Source organism: Pipra filicauda, unplaced genomic scaffold (assembly GCF_003945595.2).
Source record: "Pipra filicauda isolate LSUMZ 115617 unplaced genomic scaffold, ASM394559v2 scaffold128_size5466820_pilon, whole genome shotgun sequence".
Taxonomy (NCBI): Eukaryota; Metazoa; Chordata; class Aves; order Passeriformes; family Pipridae; genus Pipra; species Pipra filicauda.
The window spans coordinates 3,237,142-3,252,124 of record NW_024103751.1 but is presented as its reverse complement, the minus strand read 5'-3'; the positions used below and the strand labels follow the sequence as shown (position 1 = coordinate 3,252,124).

At 47.0% G+C, this 14,983-nt stretch overlaps 1 protein-coding gene and 1 long non-coding RNA gene across 4 annotated transcripts in view; one reads left to right on the top strand and one right to left on the bottom strand.

Annotated features, from left to right (window-relative positions):
- Nucleotides 1–3,560, bottom strand: part of CCNC (cyclin C) — a 17,278-nt gene extending 13,718 nt beyond the window's left edge. Inside the window, exons 1-2 of one of the 3 annotated variants that reach the window (XM_027726119.2) lie at nucleotides 3,449–3,560; nucleotides 2,400–2,506 (exon numbers count right to left, since the gene is read on the bottom strand). In XM_027726119.2, the coding sequence (XP_027581920.1) occupies nucleotides 2,400–2,506; nucleotides 3,449–3,480 (139 nt within the window). In that variant the 5' untranslated portion in view covers nucleotides 3,481–3,560. Of the gene's footprint in view, nucleotides 1–2,027; nucleotides 2,132–2,399; nucleotides 2,507–3,448 lie in introns of those variants that run through there. The other 2 variants (XM_027726121.2, XM_039390741.1) reach the window with 2 other exon arrangements.
- Nucleotides 3,543–14,983, top strand: LOC120325170. The gene is made up of 4 exons (XR_005567056.1): nucleotides 3,543–3,785; nucleotides 8,281–8,414; nucleotides 8,856–8,959; nucleotides 14,619–14,983. It is a non-coding gene; the product is annotated as an uncharacterized LOC120325170 (long non-coding RNA).

The window sequence follows — 14,983 nt, the reverse complement described above, 5'->3', positions numbered from 1 at the left end:
ATACCGTCAGAAAGGATGTTAAGCGCAGTATGCAATGTCTGTACAAATACTAAAATATTTATCAGCAGGTTTGAAAGAATTTTTCCCTTTGATTTGACCATGGGGCTAAAAAGCTGTCCTACTACTAGGGCATCAGAAAAATTCAAACATTAAGCTAAACAGAATTCTCCAAATATGTTTCCTACTCCCATGGGATTTTCAGGAACAGTTAGTCCATCTGCTGTCAAGAAAAAAATCAAGTGTGGTTTAGGAAAAAAAATGGACAAGAGCCTAGAGAGACTTAATGAAATGGAAGCTTGTATATGCTGGGAAAAAGTCCAATACTTGTAATTATTTTTTTAATATTTGAAAAGAAACTATAGGATTATTTATTCCTGTATGTTTAAAATAAGTGGCGTCAGTGCTTGGTTTTTTTTTTAATAAAGACTGTTTTAAATCTGAATATTTTGAGTACCCTTTAACACAAACATTACAGCTTCTGCCGAAAATCAGAAAGGGAAAACAACTAATGCACTTTTCAGAGAAAAACTGTTAAGACTTGGTGATCAACAAGACTTGAGAGAAATCAACAGCTTCATTTTTCAAACTACTTTAGAAGATGATCTTTTTAGTTCTCTTCAGTATTCTGAATAGCTGTGCATGGCCATAAAATCAGTTCATGATCTACTGCACTTGTTTACCAATGACGAAGCAGCAGGAAACTGCCCCTCTCCAAGTAATTTTTTGATTGCTTTAGGGAACAATCATCTCCTGGGCTGACACACACTGATGTGACATGCTGTGGCCAAGACTCATATCCCTACTCAGGTAGTGCAGATGGGAGACAAGGGAGGACCCAAAGCAGGATTCCTGTTCAGAGGCAGGTGATGATAGAACACACCTCAAGGGCTTGGACAGGGCAAGCGCTGCCTGAGCTCCCACCAGTACAGAGCACCCCTGACTGTCCTCCCCATGAAGGTGTCTCTCTTTGCTCGGAAGGGGTAAAGCCCAGCACCACCATCTCCTCCAGAGCAGGCTGTGTCCGTACATGGGGAGTTGCTGGCAGAGCTGTTCTCCAGCTGCCACTGCTCACTCACTGCACCTTCAGGGGAGACAGGGAGTGCCAAGGAACAGGAACCCTGAGAACCACGAACTGACACTAACAAACTAACTTGTTTACTTTGTAAGTCTTTGTTTACTTAAGAAAAACACTGAAGTGAGACATTTAAAAGGCATATTTCATAATTCAAATTAATACTAGTGAAAATTAGCGGAGAAATACAGCTTTCAAAATATCCTCTTTATGTCTCTTTTTGCATTATGAAGCTATGACGCTTCATTTTAACCTCAAGAAATTTCAGGAATGGATCAAATGGGTAAATCATTGCTAATTTGATTTCCTTGTGCAATATAAGCAATAATACAGATATATCCACAGTGACAGTGTTGGCAGCATATGCAATTGTTACAAAAATAACTAAGCTGAGAGAGAAGCTGGGATAAGTATCTTTCACAGATATCATTCCAGCACTGACATAAGATCTTCAAGTGGCCTTGGGAAAGTCACTTCACTTCTCTGTCTCAGGTCTGGCCTGAAAAAACAAGCATTCTGTACTTTAAAGGACTGCTGCAAAAAACATTTAAAGAGTTGTTTGCAAACAAATAGATAGCAATATCCTTTGTGTAGGGATACTTATTTATACGCTGAACAATTGCACAGAAAAGAGTGAGTTTAAGGGCCTTTGCAATCTGATATGTGGCCATTCATATGGATGGTTAAAGACTATGTAGGGTGAAGTAAGACTTCGATAACTTCACAGACAAGTCCCAGATTCTTTGGGAGAACAGGCTGCCTGCCAACAGCTCTCAGAAACTTGTAGACAATTTGAGAGCCACCTGGTGCTGGTGAACCAGTCAGAAGGCAAAACACAGGCTGTGTTGCAAGTTTCAGAGAATGTAACCGAATACAAATAACAAGTTTCCAAGCTCTGCTGTTTAACAGGATTGCACAGATTACCTAAAATACTTACCACAGCCTAAGTACCCACCAAAAGCCTAGTCTCAGCACTAATGCATGATATGGAGTTTTTAGTATGCGAGCTTAGCAGTTTCTGTTTGCTTCTCCTCCTTTTATGTTTTTGGTAAGAAACTCCTGAAAATAAGAAAATTTACTGCTTTGTTCTATCACAGGTTAAAATGCTATATATGCAGCTAATTTGCCTGTAAGTTCTCCTAGAACTCTGTTAGTATAACTAAAAAATTATGATGTTATTTATATTGCAGTTCTTTGTCAAAAGGGGCTGTGAAAGTATATGTAATATCACAAGGAAAACATTACGTTCTTTAAGCAATTCAAGCCTGCATTTAGACATGGCAGATATTGCACGGATTTTACAGCAGAAATAAAAAAAGGGGTTTACCATTTGTAAAAAATATCTGTAGCTTCCAATATTCTTCTTCAGTTAGAAATTTCAAGTCTTTCTGGCGTTCCTTCAATAGATCTTGTTTATCCAAAATCCATTGTAAGCTAAAGGAATGGAAAATAATTTCAGCAACTCTTTATCAACATTATACTGAGTGTCTCCTGTACAAACAGACTATGAATTAAGGCTCGGGGCTAAAGGGCTTCTAGCCTTTAACCAAGCCACACACAGTCTTCTCAAGCAAACATTCACCAGGGTTTTCAAAGTTAAACAACTGGGGGAAAAAAACAAAACAACAACAAAACAACAAAACCACAAACTACCAAGGGCTAAGATCAGACTCTACCTGTAGCAAACTGAGCTGGCTGTGCAGCTCTTATACCCCGTCAGTCACTAACAAGGTTTAAATTGCAGTCAGTGCATCACGGGCACTATTCAAACCTCGACGCACTAAGCATGAAGAGTTTTAGGGCAGAATCACTGAATCAATTAGGTTGGAAAAGACCAGTGAGATCATCGAGTCCTACCTATGACCCAACACCGCCTTGTCAACCAGACCAGGGCACTAAGTGCCACGTCCAGTCTCTCCTAAAGCACCTCCAGGGACGGTGACTCCACCACTTCCCTGGGCAGTCCATTCCAGTATCTCACCGCCCTTTCTATGAAAAACTTCCTCCTAATGTCCAACCCAAGCTGACACCGGCTGCCCTACCGCTGGGGGACAAACGTGCCAAGGCCCCAAGTGCCCGCACCCGCCGCTGGAGCCCCGGGCGGCGCGGGCGGGGACACCGGGACGCGACCCCTGTCCCGGAGCGCCCGAACGCTTCCCAAGCGGCGGCGGAGCGGGGCCGGCTCGGGCCGCTCCGCACTCCAGCGCGGCTCTAGGCAGGGCGCCACGGCTCGCAGGCCCCGCCGCCCGCCCGGCGCTGCCCGGCCGCCCCGGGCCTCCCCTCAGCGCCGCGCCCGCCCGGCCCCGCAATGAATGGACAGAGCGCGGGGACGGCCCGCAAAACCCGTGCCCCGCGCCCCGCGGCCGCGGCACCCACTAGTGCGAGCTCTGCCAGAAGTTGCCGGCCATGGGAAGGAGCGGAGCGGAGCGGGGAGGAGCGGGGAGGAGGCGCCCGGGCCGCGATGCCCCGGCCCCGCCGCCACAGCGCCGCCACCCCCGCGCCGACAGCAGGAAGGAGGAGATGGCCGCCGCCGCCGCCGGCCGGCAACACGCGGCACTGCCAACCGTTCCCCCGTGCGCGGGTTCCGGCCCCCGCATCCCCGCTGGCTGGCACGGGGACACGCACTGGGTTGGGCTGGGAGCTGGGAGGGACTTTCCAAAACCATACAGTCTGACCCCCATGCCACGGGCAGGGACACTTTCCTCCAGACCAGGTTGGTCCGTGCGCCATCTAACATGGCCTCGAGTGCTGCCAGAGATGGGGCATCTTCAGCTTCCCTGGGCCAAGTGGCATCCATAGCAACCTGTGCCTCACCACCCTCGCAGGAAACAATGTCTTCCCTATGTCCAATCTATACCTCCCTTTTGTCAGTGTAAAACCACTGAGGTCTAAATTCAGGATCAGGATTCTCCCAGTTGTAAGGTCCCAGTAAGACCAAGAGCTTACTTGGCCTGTGCTGTCTCCACCTCACCTAAATTTCTCTTTAACTTACATATTCCCAAGGTTTCAGGGCTCAGTTTGCTCCGTGTTGGAATTTTCCTCATTGGAGAGAGCCTCTAGAGATATTTTTTTTAATCATTATATAATATTATCATTATAAACTTAAAATATTAACAGGAAGAACATGAGCCCAAATCCTTCATAACTTTCTTTTCATGCCCTTTCCCGTGGTGGCTTTCAGCTTCTGAGTGGGATCTGAGATGTATCAATATCACGTATCAATCATCTGAGATGTATCAGTGCACGTACTGCTGGCAAGGTGGGATCACAGCAGGAGCTGTGGGTGCCTATACCTGCACTGCCGCAGGATGTAGCAATAGTGGCAGGGTGAGCAGGGAGGGAGGGATGATACCCTCATTTCTTCAAGTAGCGCTGTCACTGGGGCAGCTATATCTGAGTTTTGCGGCAAGATAATTAAAAAAGGACCTTGCTCACCAGGTGAGCAAGCCTGCCTGGTGCTTGGCAGGGCTGGGAGTGAGTAGTCACTGATGAGGGACCCTGGTCATGGCTGCCGGGACCGATGCAGTTGGAGACCAAGTGTCCATGCTCCTATCACACCCCAATGCACGTTTGAGGAGGGGGCTCATTAATGCCATCTAGCAGCATGTAGCAGTGCCTGATGGCCCTGGGGGGTCTGAGAAGGGGTTCTGGGCCATGGGCAGGGTGAGAGGAGGCCCTGGGAGTAGGCAGGGACATCCAAGGCTGAGAGTGCTCTCAGGACCCTCATGTATAGAGCTTGTGGACGGTGTGCCAGCACAGATGCAGTAAAACAGATCTCTTTGTTCCAGCGTGAGTCAATATTTCACCCAAGAACATTTGCATTAAAGCTGCTGTCTGAATCATTAGGTTTTGCACTTTATTGCCTCAGCTTTCCAGAGCAGTTTCCTAATTTGCTAATTAACCCAGAGTGTTATAAAGGTGAAGCTCCTGGAGTCTTGAAGGCAAGCTGTGTTCACTGGTGCCAGAAGTTGCATTCATCTCATCCTCTGTCCTCCACATGTACTGTATATAAAATTAATGGATTGAGTAACTCAGTCCCAAGCCCGTTGCCTGTTTCCACACTCTATTCTGCAAAGTCAATGGTCTGACTTGGTTAATTCTAATGAGGACCCTACTGTGGCAGAACCTAGATCAGGGGATTATATCCGTCCTCACCCAGAGACAAATATGTGTCTTATACTGGGATGAGTACTCATCCCTCTTGCAAGCCCAGTTTTCAGGGAAGAATGTAGACAGGAAGGGAAAGGCTGCCTGGACACAAAACATATAGACAGACAGCAACTGGCAGTAGCTGTAGTAAAGCTGCAGCCCTCATGGTCTCCCCATTCCACCATGAACACAGGCTGTAATTTAAATTCATCCCTACACCCACAAAAGTCAGCAGAGTTTCTGCCAGCAATCATAGTGGCAAGAAGCACTCCCACAGGGCAGATCCTGGGCAGGATGAAATAACTCCTGGTTTGTCCTGCTGGGAAGGTTGTGCATGGTGCTAATGGTTGGCAAGACCTGTGAGCCCATTAGGACTACTTTTTGCAACATCTGAGAAAACCTGTTCTCTGAAATTTAGGTATGCCTTGTCCATTCACACTAAGGATACTATGTGAAGAGCAGCCTGCTTGCTCTTAGGGATTCTCCTCACAGTGGGCAAACTCTCTCCATCTATGTCCACCACTTCAAGCATCTGGACTTCATCAGCCTGAACTGAGAGGCTGTCTACAGAACCAGAAGTAAAATATCCTGCAAGGCAGCCAACCACCATCACCAATAAGCAAGGAAATTTCTCTGTTCAGCCCAACTTAACATAGGAACTTCCTACATATTCACTAAGCAAATAATTGGGAAGATAATTAATGTAGTTCTGGGCATCTTTTGGGCTATTCATATATTCATAAATATATGAATATGTTAGGCAAAGACGAGCCTGTCCCTGAAGCATACAAGACGTGATTCATTTGGGCTTTGCCTTGAAACTGGCTGGGACTGGGGACTGAAAGCAGTAAACCAAGAACTTCTGGGTGTCAGGAGCAGCAAGGAGCACCTAGTGATTGGGCTTAAACTGAAAGGCTTTTCAGACCCAGTCCCACAGGACTCTGCAATGATCTGTTGCTGATGGTGCAGCTAATGGATATGAATTAGGAACTATGAAGAGGGAAGATGCACAGGATAAGATGGAGACAGTGATGTTTCTAAATGTCTTTGATGGCAGAATAGGACACCTTTCTTGACGTGCCAGAGAGACTTTAGATTAGAGACCCTGTTTGTAACTAGGAATGTAAGGAGGGAGGTAGGGAAGAAATAATTTGCATACCCTTTACTTTTCCCTTCATGCAAGGACACATGATGGGAACCACAGGCTGAGTTTTGTGGGAAGTCTGTGGAGGCTCTCTGACCTGACACCTTTCTCTAAGAAGCCATCCAGACCTTGCAGAGTATGGGAGAAAGACTTTACTCCACTGTGTCAATGTCACAAAGAGGGGAATCAGATTGCCAGCACATGCCTTAGATCCCAGCCACCCACAACTGCATCACACACAGCTTTGCACAGCACCCAGGAGCTAGCAGAGAGAGAAGCTGCTGTACAACAGAGAAGCATGTCATTTGCCTCACTGAACGTACTAGAGCAACCAAAATAGCAGCAAATCTCATGGTGCTGCTTATCACATCCAGCGAACATCTCTTTTATTTTTTTGCCATCTTTCTCTACCTGACCCCTTGCCTTTTTCCTGCTGTGATTTTGTACCAGCATTTTGTTACTTCATGTTGGTGATTTGGCTTCTGCATGATAAACAGCCATCTGAACATGAGCCAGCAGTGTGCCCAGGTGGCCAAGAAGGCCTATGGCATCCTGGCTTGTTTCATAAATAGTCTGGCCAACAGGGCTAGGATAGTGATTGTCCCCCCATATTCGGCACTGGTGAGGCTACACTTCATGTTCTGTGCTCAGTTTTGGGACACTGACGTGCTGGAACTTCTCCAAAGAAGAGCAATGAAGCTGGTGAAGCATCTAGAGCATGAGTCTTATGAGGAGCAGCTGAGGGAGTTGGGATTATTTAGCCTGGAGAAAAGGAGGCTCAGGGGAACCTTATCTTTCTCTACAGCTACCTGAAAGGAGGTTGTAGCCATTATCTTCTCCCAAGTAACAAGTGACAGGACAAGGGGAAATGGCTGCAAGTTGTATCGGGGGAGGTTAAGGTTGAATATTAGGAATACTTTCTTTACCAAAAGGATTGTCAAGTATTGGAACAGGCTTCCCAGGGAAGTGGTGGAGTCATTATCACTGGAGGTATTTAAAAGATGTGCAGATGTGGCACTTAGGGATGTGGTTTAGTGGTGGACTTAGCAGTGCTTGATGATCTTGATCTCAAAGGTCTTTTCTAACCTAAATGATTCTATGATCCTATGCTGCAGAATGGCAGGAAATAGTTAGTGGGGACTGGGCAGGAGACTTACCATAGCTATGATAAACATCATTGCTCCACTGCACACTGGGCACAGGGAACAACTCTCCTTGCCCTGTATCTGGCACAGCGGGGGCTGTCTGACACTGCTGGAATGGGAGCACTTGGCACTGCAGAGTCTTGCCAGATCCACTCCCAGACTATCCTTTTCCCAACAGGACAGACCTCATATTGCATGACCCCATTTCACAGCACAACAGCAGACCACACCAGTACCAGAGTTATGGAGGAGGAAACCCTTCCTGCCCCACAGACCCAGAGAGAACAAGGACTCCCTGGGGTGCACATTGCCCTGCTCAGCCACCCTTCTGGTGCCCTACAAGAGGACATCCTGCCATGCTGGAGATCCTCCCTGCAGCATGGCAACCAGGAGGCTCCCAGTGCTTTGGGGGATCCTTCCCAGCCCTGCAGCATCTCTTGAGCAAAAGAGCAAAGGCTTCTTTTGACTGAGGCATGCTGGGGATGCCCGTTACCAGGCCAAGAGTCGTGCGGCTGGCATGGAGCCACTGTGCAGGGGGGTTGATGGCCATGTGTGGTTTCATTTGTTTCTTGGAGAACCTGGATGCCACTGTGGCTCCATGTCCCTGGAGGCCCAGCTGGGAGGTGTTTTCCTGGACAGGGCCATGGCAGGGGGCAGACAGGGCAGAGCTTTTTTCCCTTGACATTGCTTTCCAGCCTTTCTTTTCCAGGAGCTGTGGGGGGGATCGCTTTATTTACCATGTCCTCTCTGTGTGTTTCTGTCAACATAAGCAAATGAAGATTTCATGAAACAGATGTGCAGTGCTGCTGTGTGTGCTGATGTCTCCTGATCAGCCTCGGACCTGGCTGCTGCTCTGAGGGACATCCAGATATAGGATGAAAAAATCGCAGCCAAGAACCTGCAGGTAAAATTATACTTTGTCGTATTTGTGAGATGAAATTGTCTGTCAGCTCTTGCTGATCTCTTCCCCCTCTGCCCCCCTAATAAAACCTGTCACAAACATATTGAATATACTTAATAGTCCATTGCTAGACATAAATATACACAGGATAGTTGGATAGATTTTTTTCCCCCAAATAAATGCTTCTTCCAATCCACATCTTATAAATAACATGATAAATATGATGATACACAGTCAGGTTTTTGTTCATGAGTCCTCCTCCACAATTGGAAATACGTTTTCTTTATCCCTTTTCCTTAGTTGCACACAAAAAACAGTCTCTACTAATACTCTCAGGTTTTTCACATTTACGTATTCATCTAATAACTGAAAAGAGTACATATCTTTTCACAGATCTGACAATAAGCATTCCTGTTTGCCCTCTGCTGTTTAATATCCCCTCAGGAAATGAATGAGTGGTACAAAACCAGATTTCCTGACTTTAATCAAGCTTCCACAAAACATGCTGAGAATGTGAGACATTTCAGGGAAGGAAGAGGAAAAGAAGTGTAAGTGGAATTGAAAACCCCTTCCAGCTTATCTTATGTCACTTCTAATGGAAGCCTTTGTTATGATTTCACTAAGTTAGGTAATGTGACAGTTGTCTGATATTTTTGCCAATAATGGTGGTCTTTTAGGCTATATTTTGCAACAGGGGAGGTGGATTGGAGGAGTGGTGGCCCTGGATGTGACCCCATGTTAAGTGAGCAGGAAGTATCAACAAATAATGTTTATACATATGAAATAAAAATTCAGCTGCTCAGTAATGCATCTGAACATAAGGATCCTGCTGGTTTTGACTGACAATTTCAGGGGCAAAGTATTTATATTGGAGAATTTTTTATTTGAAGCACCCTTACGCGTACTTTGCCTCCCAACGCACACACACAAAACACAGTCTTGCAGAGGCAACCATTTAATATTTTACATCAAAGACATTCAGGATAATTTCATTAGATGAGGGAAAGATTTTAGAATAATGAGGGTTCAGTTTACAACATGAGGATAAATAACAAGAGACAGAGGTGTTGTAAAAACTTCTTGATAGGGATAGATAGTTCAGGCACCTCCTACTGACCTTCGCTTAAAATAATTTTAAAAGTCATCAGCATTCCCACACAGTAGCCTGTTATTTCAATGGGTTTTCCTTTCTGGGTCACAGACACTCTAGCATTTAACCTCCCCTCCTCTCACTAAAATACACAGCAGGAACATATGCAGGATGGAATAGCATATCAGTGTTGTTTTGGTTTGATCTGTTTTTCTCCTCTGGTCAGCCTGAAATGCATCCTCCACTCCAATGGCTCAGTCTTTCCATGTGGGAGTCAGTGTGTGGGCCTGGATCCTGAGCAGCCCACCAGGCCCAGGCTGAGACTGGTATTCAGGCTATCCTTCAAGCCCTGGGAGCCACGCAGATCAACCTGCAGGCCAGACACTGGGTGGTCCTACACTCACATGGAGCATGTGACCCATCAGGGAGGTCTTTGCCTCTAGGAAAGACCAAGTTCCCAGGGTGACTCCTGACTCCCAGGGGACCTCTGCTGGGACACGAGTAGGGGATTGAGGGTCTCTGAGGTAGCCTGCACCTCTCAGGGAGAGTTTGCCTCTCTCTTACCTCTTCACAAATGTTCAGTTAAACAAAATTAAGTTATGGGCAATGAAAGGCTTCCTGAGAAGTCAGGAGGCTGACCACGGCTGCTGCCCAGCCAGGACAGGGGATCTCTATACCTGCCTCCTGGGTGCCCTTCTACACCCTAAACAACTTTCCATAGAATCACTGAGGTTGGAAAAGACCTCCAAGATCCTCAAGTCCAACCTTTGAACAAATAGCCCCATGTCAAATAAACCATAGCACAAAATGCCATATCCAGTTGTTTCTTGAAGACTTCCAGGGATGGTGACTCAACCACTTTCCCAGGCATTATGTTCCAATGCTTAGCCGCCCTTTCAATGAAAAAATTCTTCCTGATGTCCAACCTGAACCTTTCCTGGAGCAGCTTGAGGCCATTTCCTCTTGTCCTGTCACTAGTTGCCTGTGAGAAGAGACCAAACCCCAGCTTTCTGCAACCTCCTTTCAGGTAGCTGTAGCTGTAGAGAGCACTAAGTTCTGCACTGAGCCTCCTTTTCTTCAGGCTGAACAATCTCAGCTCCCTCAGCCACTCCTTGGAGGACTTATTCTCTAGAGCCATCACCAGCTTTGTTGCCCTTCTGTGGACACGTTCCAGCACCTCAATGTCTTCCTTGTAGTGAGGGTCCCAGAACTAAACAAGGACTCAAGGTGCAACCTTACCAGTGCCAAGTACAGAGGGATGATCACTTCCCTAGTCCTGCTGGCCACGCTGTTTCTGATAGAAGCCAGGATGCCATTGGCGTCTTTGGCCATCTGGGCACACTTCCGGCTCATGTTCATCCAGCTGTTGACCAGCACCCCCAGGTCCTTTTCCATTGGGCCACTTTACAACCACTCTTCTTCCAGCCCATAGCACCGCATGGGATTGTTGTGACCGAAGTGCAGGACCCAGTACTTCACGTTATAGAATGCCATAGGGTTGGCCTAAGCCCATCAATCCAGCCTACCCAGATCTTTCTGCAGAATCTTCCTATTCTCCAGCAGATCAACGCTCTCACCTAACTTAGTATCACTCACAAACTTACTTACTTGACCCCCTTGTCCAAATCATCAATAAAGATATTAAACAGAACTGACCCAAAACCGAGCCTTGGGAAACCCCACTAGCGACTGGCCACCAACTTGATGTAGCACCATTCACCAGCACTCTGTGGGCCTGGCCATCCAGACAGTTCTTAACCCAACAAAGAGTGCACCAAGCTGTGGGCTGCCAGCTTCTCCAGGAGATTGCTGTGGGAGACAGTATCAAAGGCTTTACTGAAGTCTGGGTAGAAAACACTCATAGCCTTTCTCTCATCCACTAGAGGGTCACCTGGTCATAAAAGAAGATATTTTGGTCAAGCAAAATATTTTGCCTTTCCAAAACCCAGGCTGGCTGGGCTTGATGCCTTGGTTGTCCTGTACATGCCGTGTGATCACACTCTGTTCCACAACCTTCCCTGGCACTGAGCTCAGACTGACAGACCTGTAGTTCCTTAGATCCACCTATGACCCTTCTTGTAGATGAGCATCACACGGGCTAACCTTCAGTCACCTGGGAACTCCTGGTTATCCAGGACTAATGATAAAATAATAAATGATGGAAACTGGCTTGGCAAGAAGAGAAAGAGAAAGCAAGTCTGTCCTGAGGGCATAGATTTTTGCACTGAGCTCTTGGCCCTTCCAGAGGAAATGATGCTGCTGTAAAATGGAGGTGTCTTGAAGTCTACCTACCCACGAAACACCAGGGATGCTCTGTTACCACTCCAGGCTTGCACTGGGGCTTTCCCCACCTCTGCGGGACGTCTCCTTCCTTTCTCACTGTTCCTCCAGTTTTTCACTCAAAAACCTGCATTTTCCCCCTGGAGAGCTGCTCCTCCACGTTCAACCCAAGCTTCCCACCATTGTGGCAGTTGTGTCGCTTTTATTAACTCGAATAAAATGAGGAACACTTATTTTCTTCCTTGACTCGATCCCGTGGGACTTTGGGAGCCGCATTTTCTGCACGACTTCGTGAAGGTAACCTTGAAGCAACCCGGCAGGCGGGAGAGGGCTGTGGCTCCTGGTGAGCGCTGCCGAGCCTGGCCAGAGGAGAAACACCCCCTTCCCCAACAAGCCTCTGACATTACCGGAGAGAAATGAGCGGAAAACAGAGACGCGAGTTAATTAGTTGCATCTTCGCCGGATCACGCTTGAGAGACGCTTTTCCGAGGGCAGGCTTCGCTGCATTGCTCTATCTGGTAACAAATGGTTTCTCCTCAACCCAGAAGCTCGGAGGGGGCTTCTGAAACTATAGAAGTGAGGAAAAACTATACAACCGAAGAGAGAAAATATATCGTTGCTGCCTTATTTAATTCCGTGTCTATATCCCCCCGGACAGGTTTCATATACGACAAATACACACATATTTCATGTGCGCATCTTTTCCACCCGGTTTTGCGGGCTCTCAAAGGGAGTTTGAGAAACTGCCGTGTTCTCGCCCCAGGTTCCAACCGCCTCCAACACAAACCACCTCTGGGGCCGGCTCGGAGGGGCCGTGGGACAGGAATGCTGCAGCCTCGACAGCATCTCGCAGCCTCTCCGCGCAACATGCGCGGCCGCGCTGTGGACCCCGCGGCTCCGGGCCGGCTTCTCCTCCCACGGATAAACTGCGGGGGGAGTACCGGTGAGGTTGATATTTATAGGAACTGAGAGACACGGAGAGCAGGGCTGGCTGAGACCACTGGCAGAACGGAACGGGGTGACAGCTTCAGGCGGGCCGTGATAAAAATCCGGATATTTCGCGTCCTGGGAGCTCATCCCGGCAACAAGCTTATTTTTGATCTCCCGAATTTTAATTTTTTTTCTTTGCAAGGTCAAGTACTAGTGGAAAATCTCAGCCCACCTGCTACGGGACGCCCGGACTGTAGGAGGGGGCCTTCCTTTCTCGAATAAAGCTGTCCAGAGTTGTGGGGGCTTCCCACGGATGGGGCAGGGCTCAGCCCTGCAAGCTGCGTGGGCAGCGGGTGCGGACAGCTCGTTGGCAGCCCCGTACCTAGGGGTGCGACCACCTCGGGGGCTGCCTGGAACGCTCATTCCCTCCACGTGGACTTCCGTTTGCAGGAGGTCCAATCTCACGCTCATCCAAAAGCAGTGTCTGTACCTGGGGTTGAGCCCTTAAGCCCGGGGCGCTGCTCTGGCTGACACAGACTGTTGAAAACTTTTCCTCAGCAGTAGCTGAACATACACAGTCCATCTTTTTGTTTGTTTGTTTTTTTTCTTTTTTCCAAATACCTCGGGACTCGGGTTTAGAAACAATGGTGGCAAGCCCTTTTCTCAGGAAGAAATATCTGTACGGTGGGCATCTTAATTTAGCTTTAAAATCAATGACTCAAAAGAAGGAGTTGGTTCGACTCTGATATTTTGAGCTGAGCACATCTTAATTCAAATCTGACTTTAAAGGTTCATTCGACAAATAATTTAAGATGGTCATCTTATTAAGAAGACCCCTCTGCCAAATACCAAGCCGTGACAGAAATATTCAAATACAGGATTTTTCCCTCCTAGCTGTGGAAGAACTAACCCTTCTGTATATGTGTGCCCGAAGTGTGCCCTTGTTTTTCCGTGTGAGATACACAGAGTGAGACAGAAACTTTCAGGTTAATCTGTCTTCTTCTTCGAAATGCATATTTGAATATTTAGACTGAAAGATGATGACACCGGGGCAGCTGAGGGCAGCGGTCCACAGGCGATCAGGCAAAAAAATATGGAATAATTTTATTTAGATTTTATTTTAATAGCACAAACAATGAATAGAAAGAACAACATTACATCTACAGGCTATAACGAAAAATTATTTTTGACAGATGACACCTACAAGTTTCTTTGGTCTTATAACTCCGAATCTGTCAGAAATGCTGCATATTTCAGCATCAGAATGTACAATGGCAAAATAAACAGAAGAAAAAGAAATGTACTTCTTGGAATACTTGATAAGCTTAGATAACGTGGATTTAACCTGCGATATAAGCATATCTAAATCAAAGAATTTCTTGTATCGAATATCTTTATTGGGTTAAAAAAAAAAGAAAAAAAAAGTCAAGTCACAGGGACTAGAGAAAGACCTTTCAGTTTGTCAAATTCATTAATTAGAGAGCTGCACATACTAGAAGAAGATGCGTTTTCTTACTCTGCTTCCCACCCCCATCAACAATTTCACCATGAGGGTATGTTTACCAGAGTGTAACGAACCGTTTCCGAAGGCTGCATTTTTGCTAAAGTTCTATTTTTTTTTCTTCTTGCTGATAGCCGTATCTTGAAAAGTCGTATATTCAGCATAAAACGGCAAAACCCTTAACAACATTATATGCGCTCATTAGGAAGTCAGCTCTCTTATAGCCCTTTCTCCTGCTCGCTGGCAAAACCTCTCTTTCTCCATTTACACTGTTACCAGCCAGCCAGCAAGCTCTTCTCTGCTCCCTGGTGCCACTGCACAGAGAGATCTTCCTTCCAGCAGCTACCATTTTTTCATCCCTTTCTCTCTTCCGTACCAATGATTTATTTCCCCTGCCTCTCCTCAGATCAAGCGCTGGATTCGGTGGGAGCTTAACAGGCAAAACCACCACCGTTTTCACCTCCCGACTACCGAACCGCGGGCGTCCGCCGCTGGAGCGGGTCGGCGCCTTCCCTCGTCCGCGCCCCGGCTCCCCGCTCCTGTCCTGGCACTGATGGCACTTGCTTCTCCCGAGGTCCTTGGCATCCTCCTACGAAACATAAGCTCCAGCTATCTCGTTGCTGTTACCGTACTATAACGCTGCCCCTTAGGGAGAAGATTTACAGAAATTAAGTGCCTCGTTTTACAGCTGCAACTCTTCTGTAAACACAGGGCTGATTTTAAAAGAGATGAACCTCCCTGTAAGCTCTTGAGTAAAATGCAACAAATCTA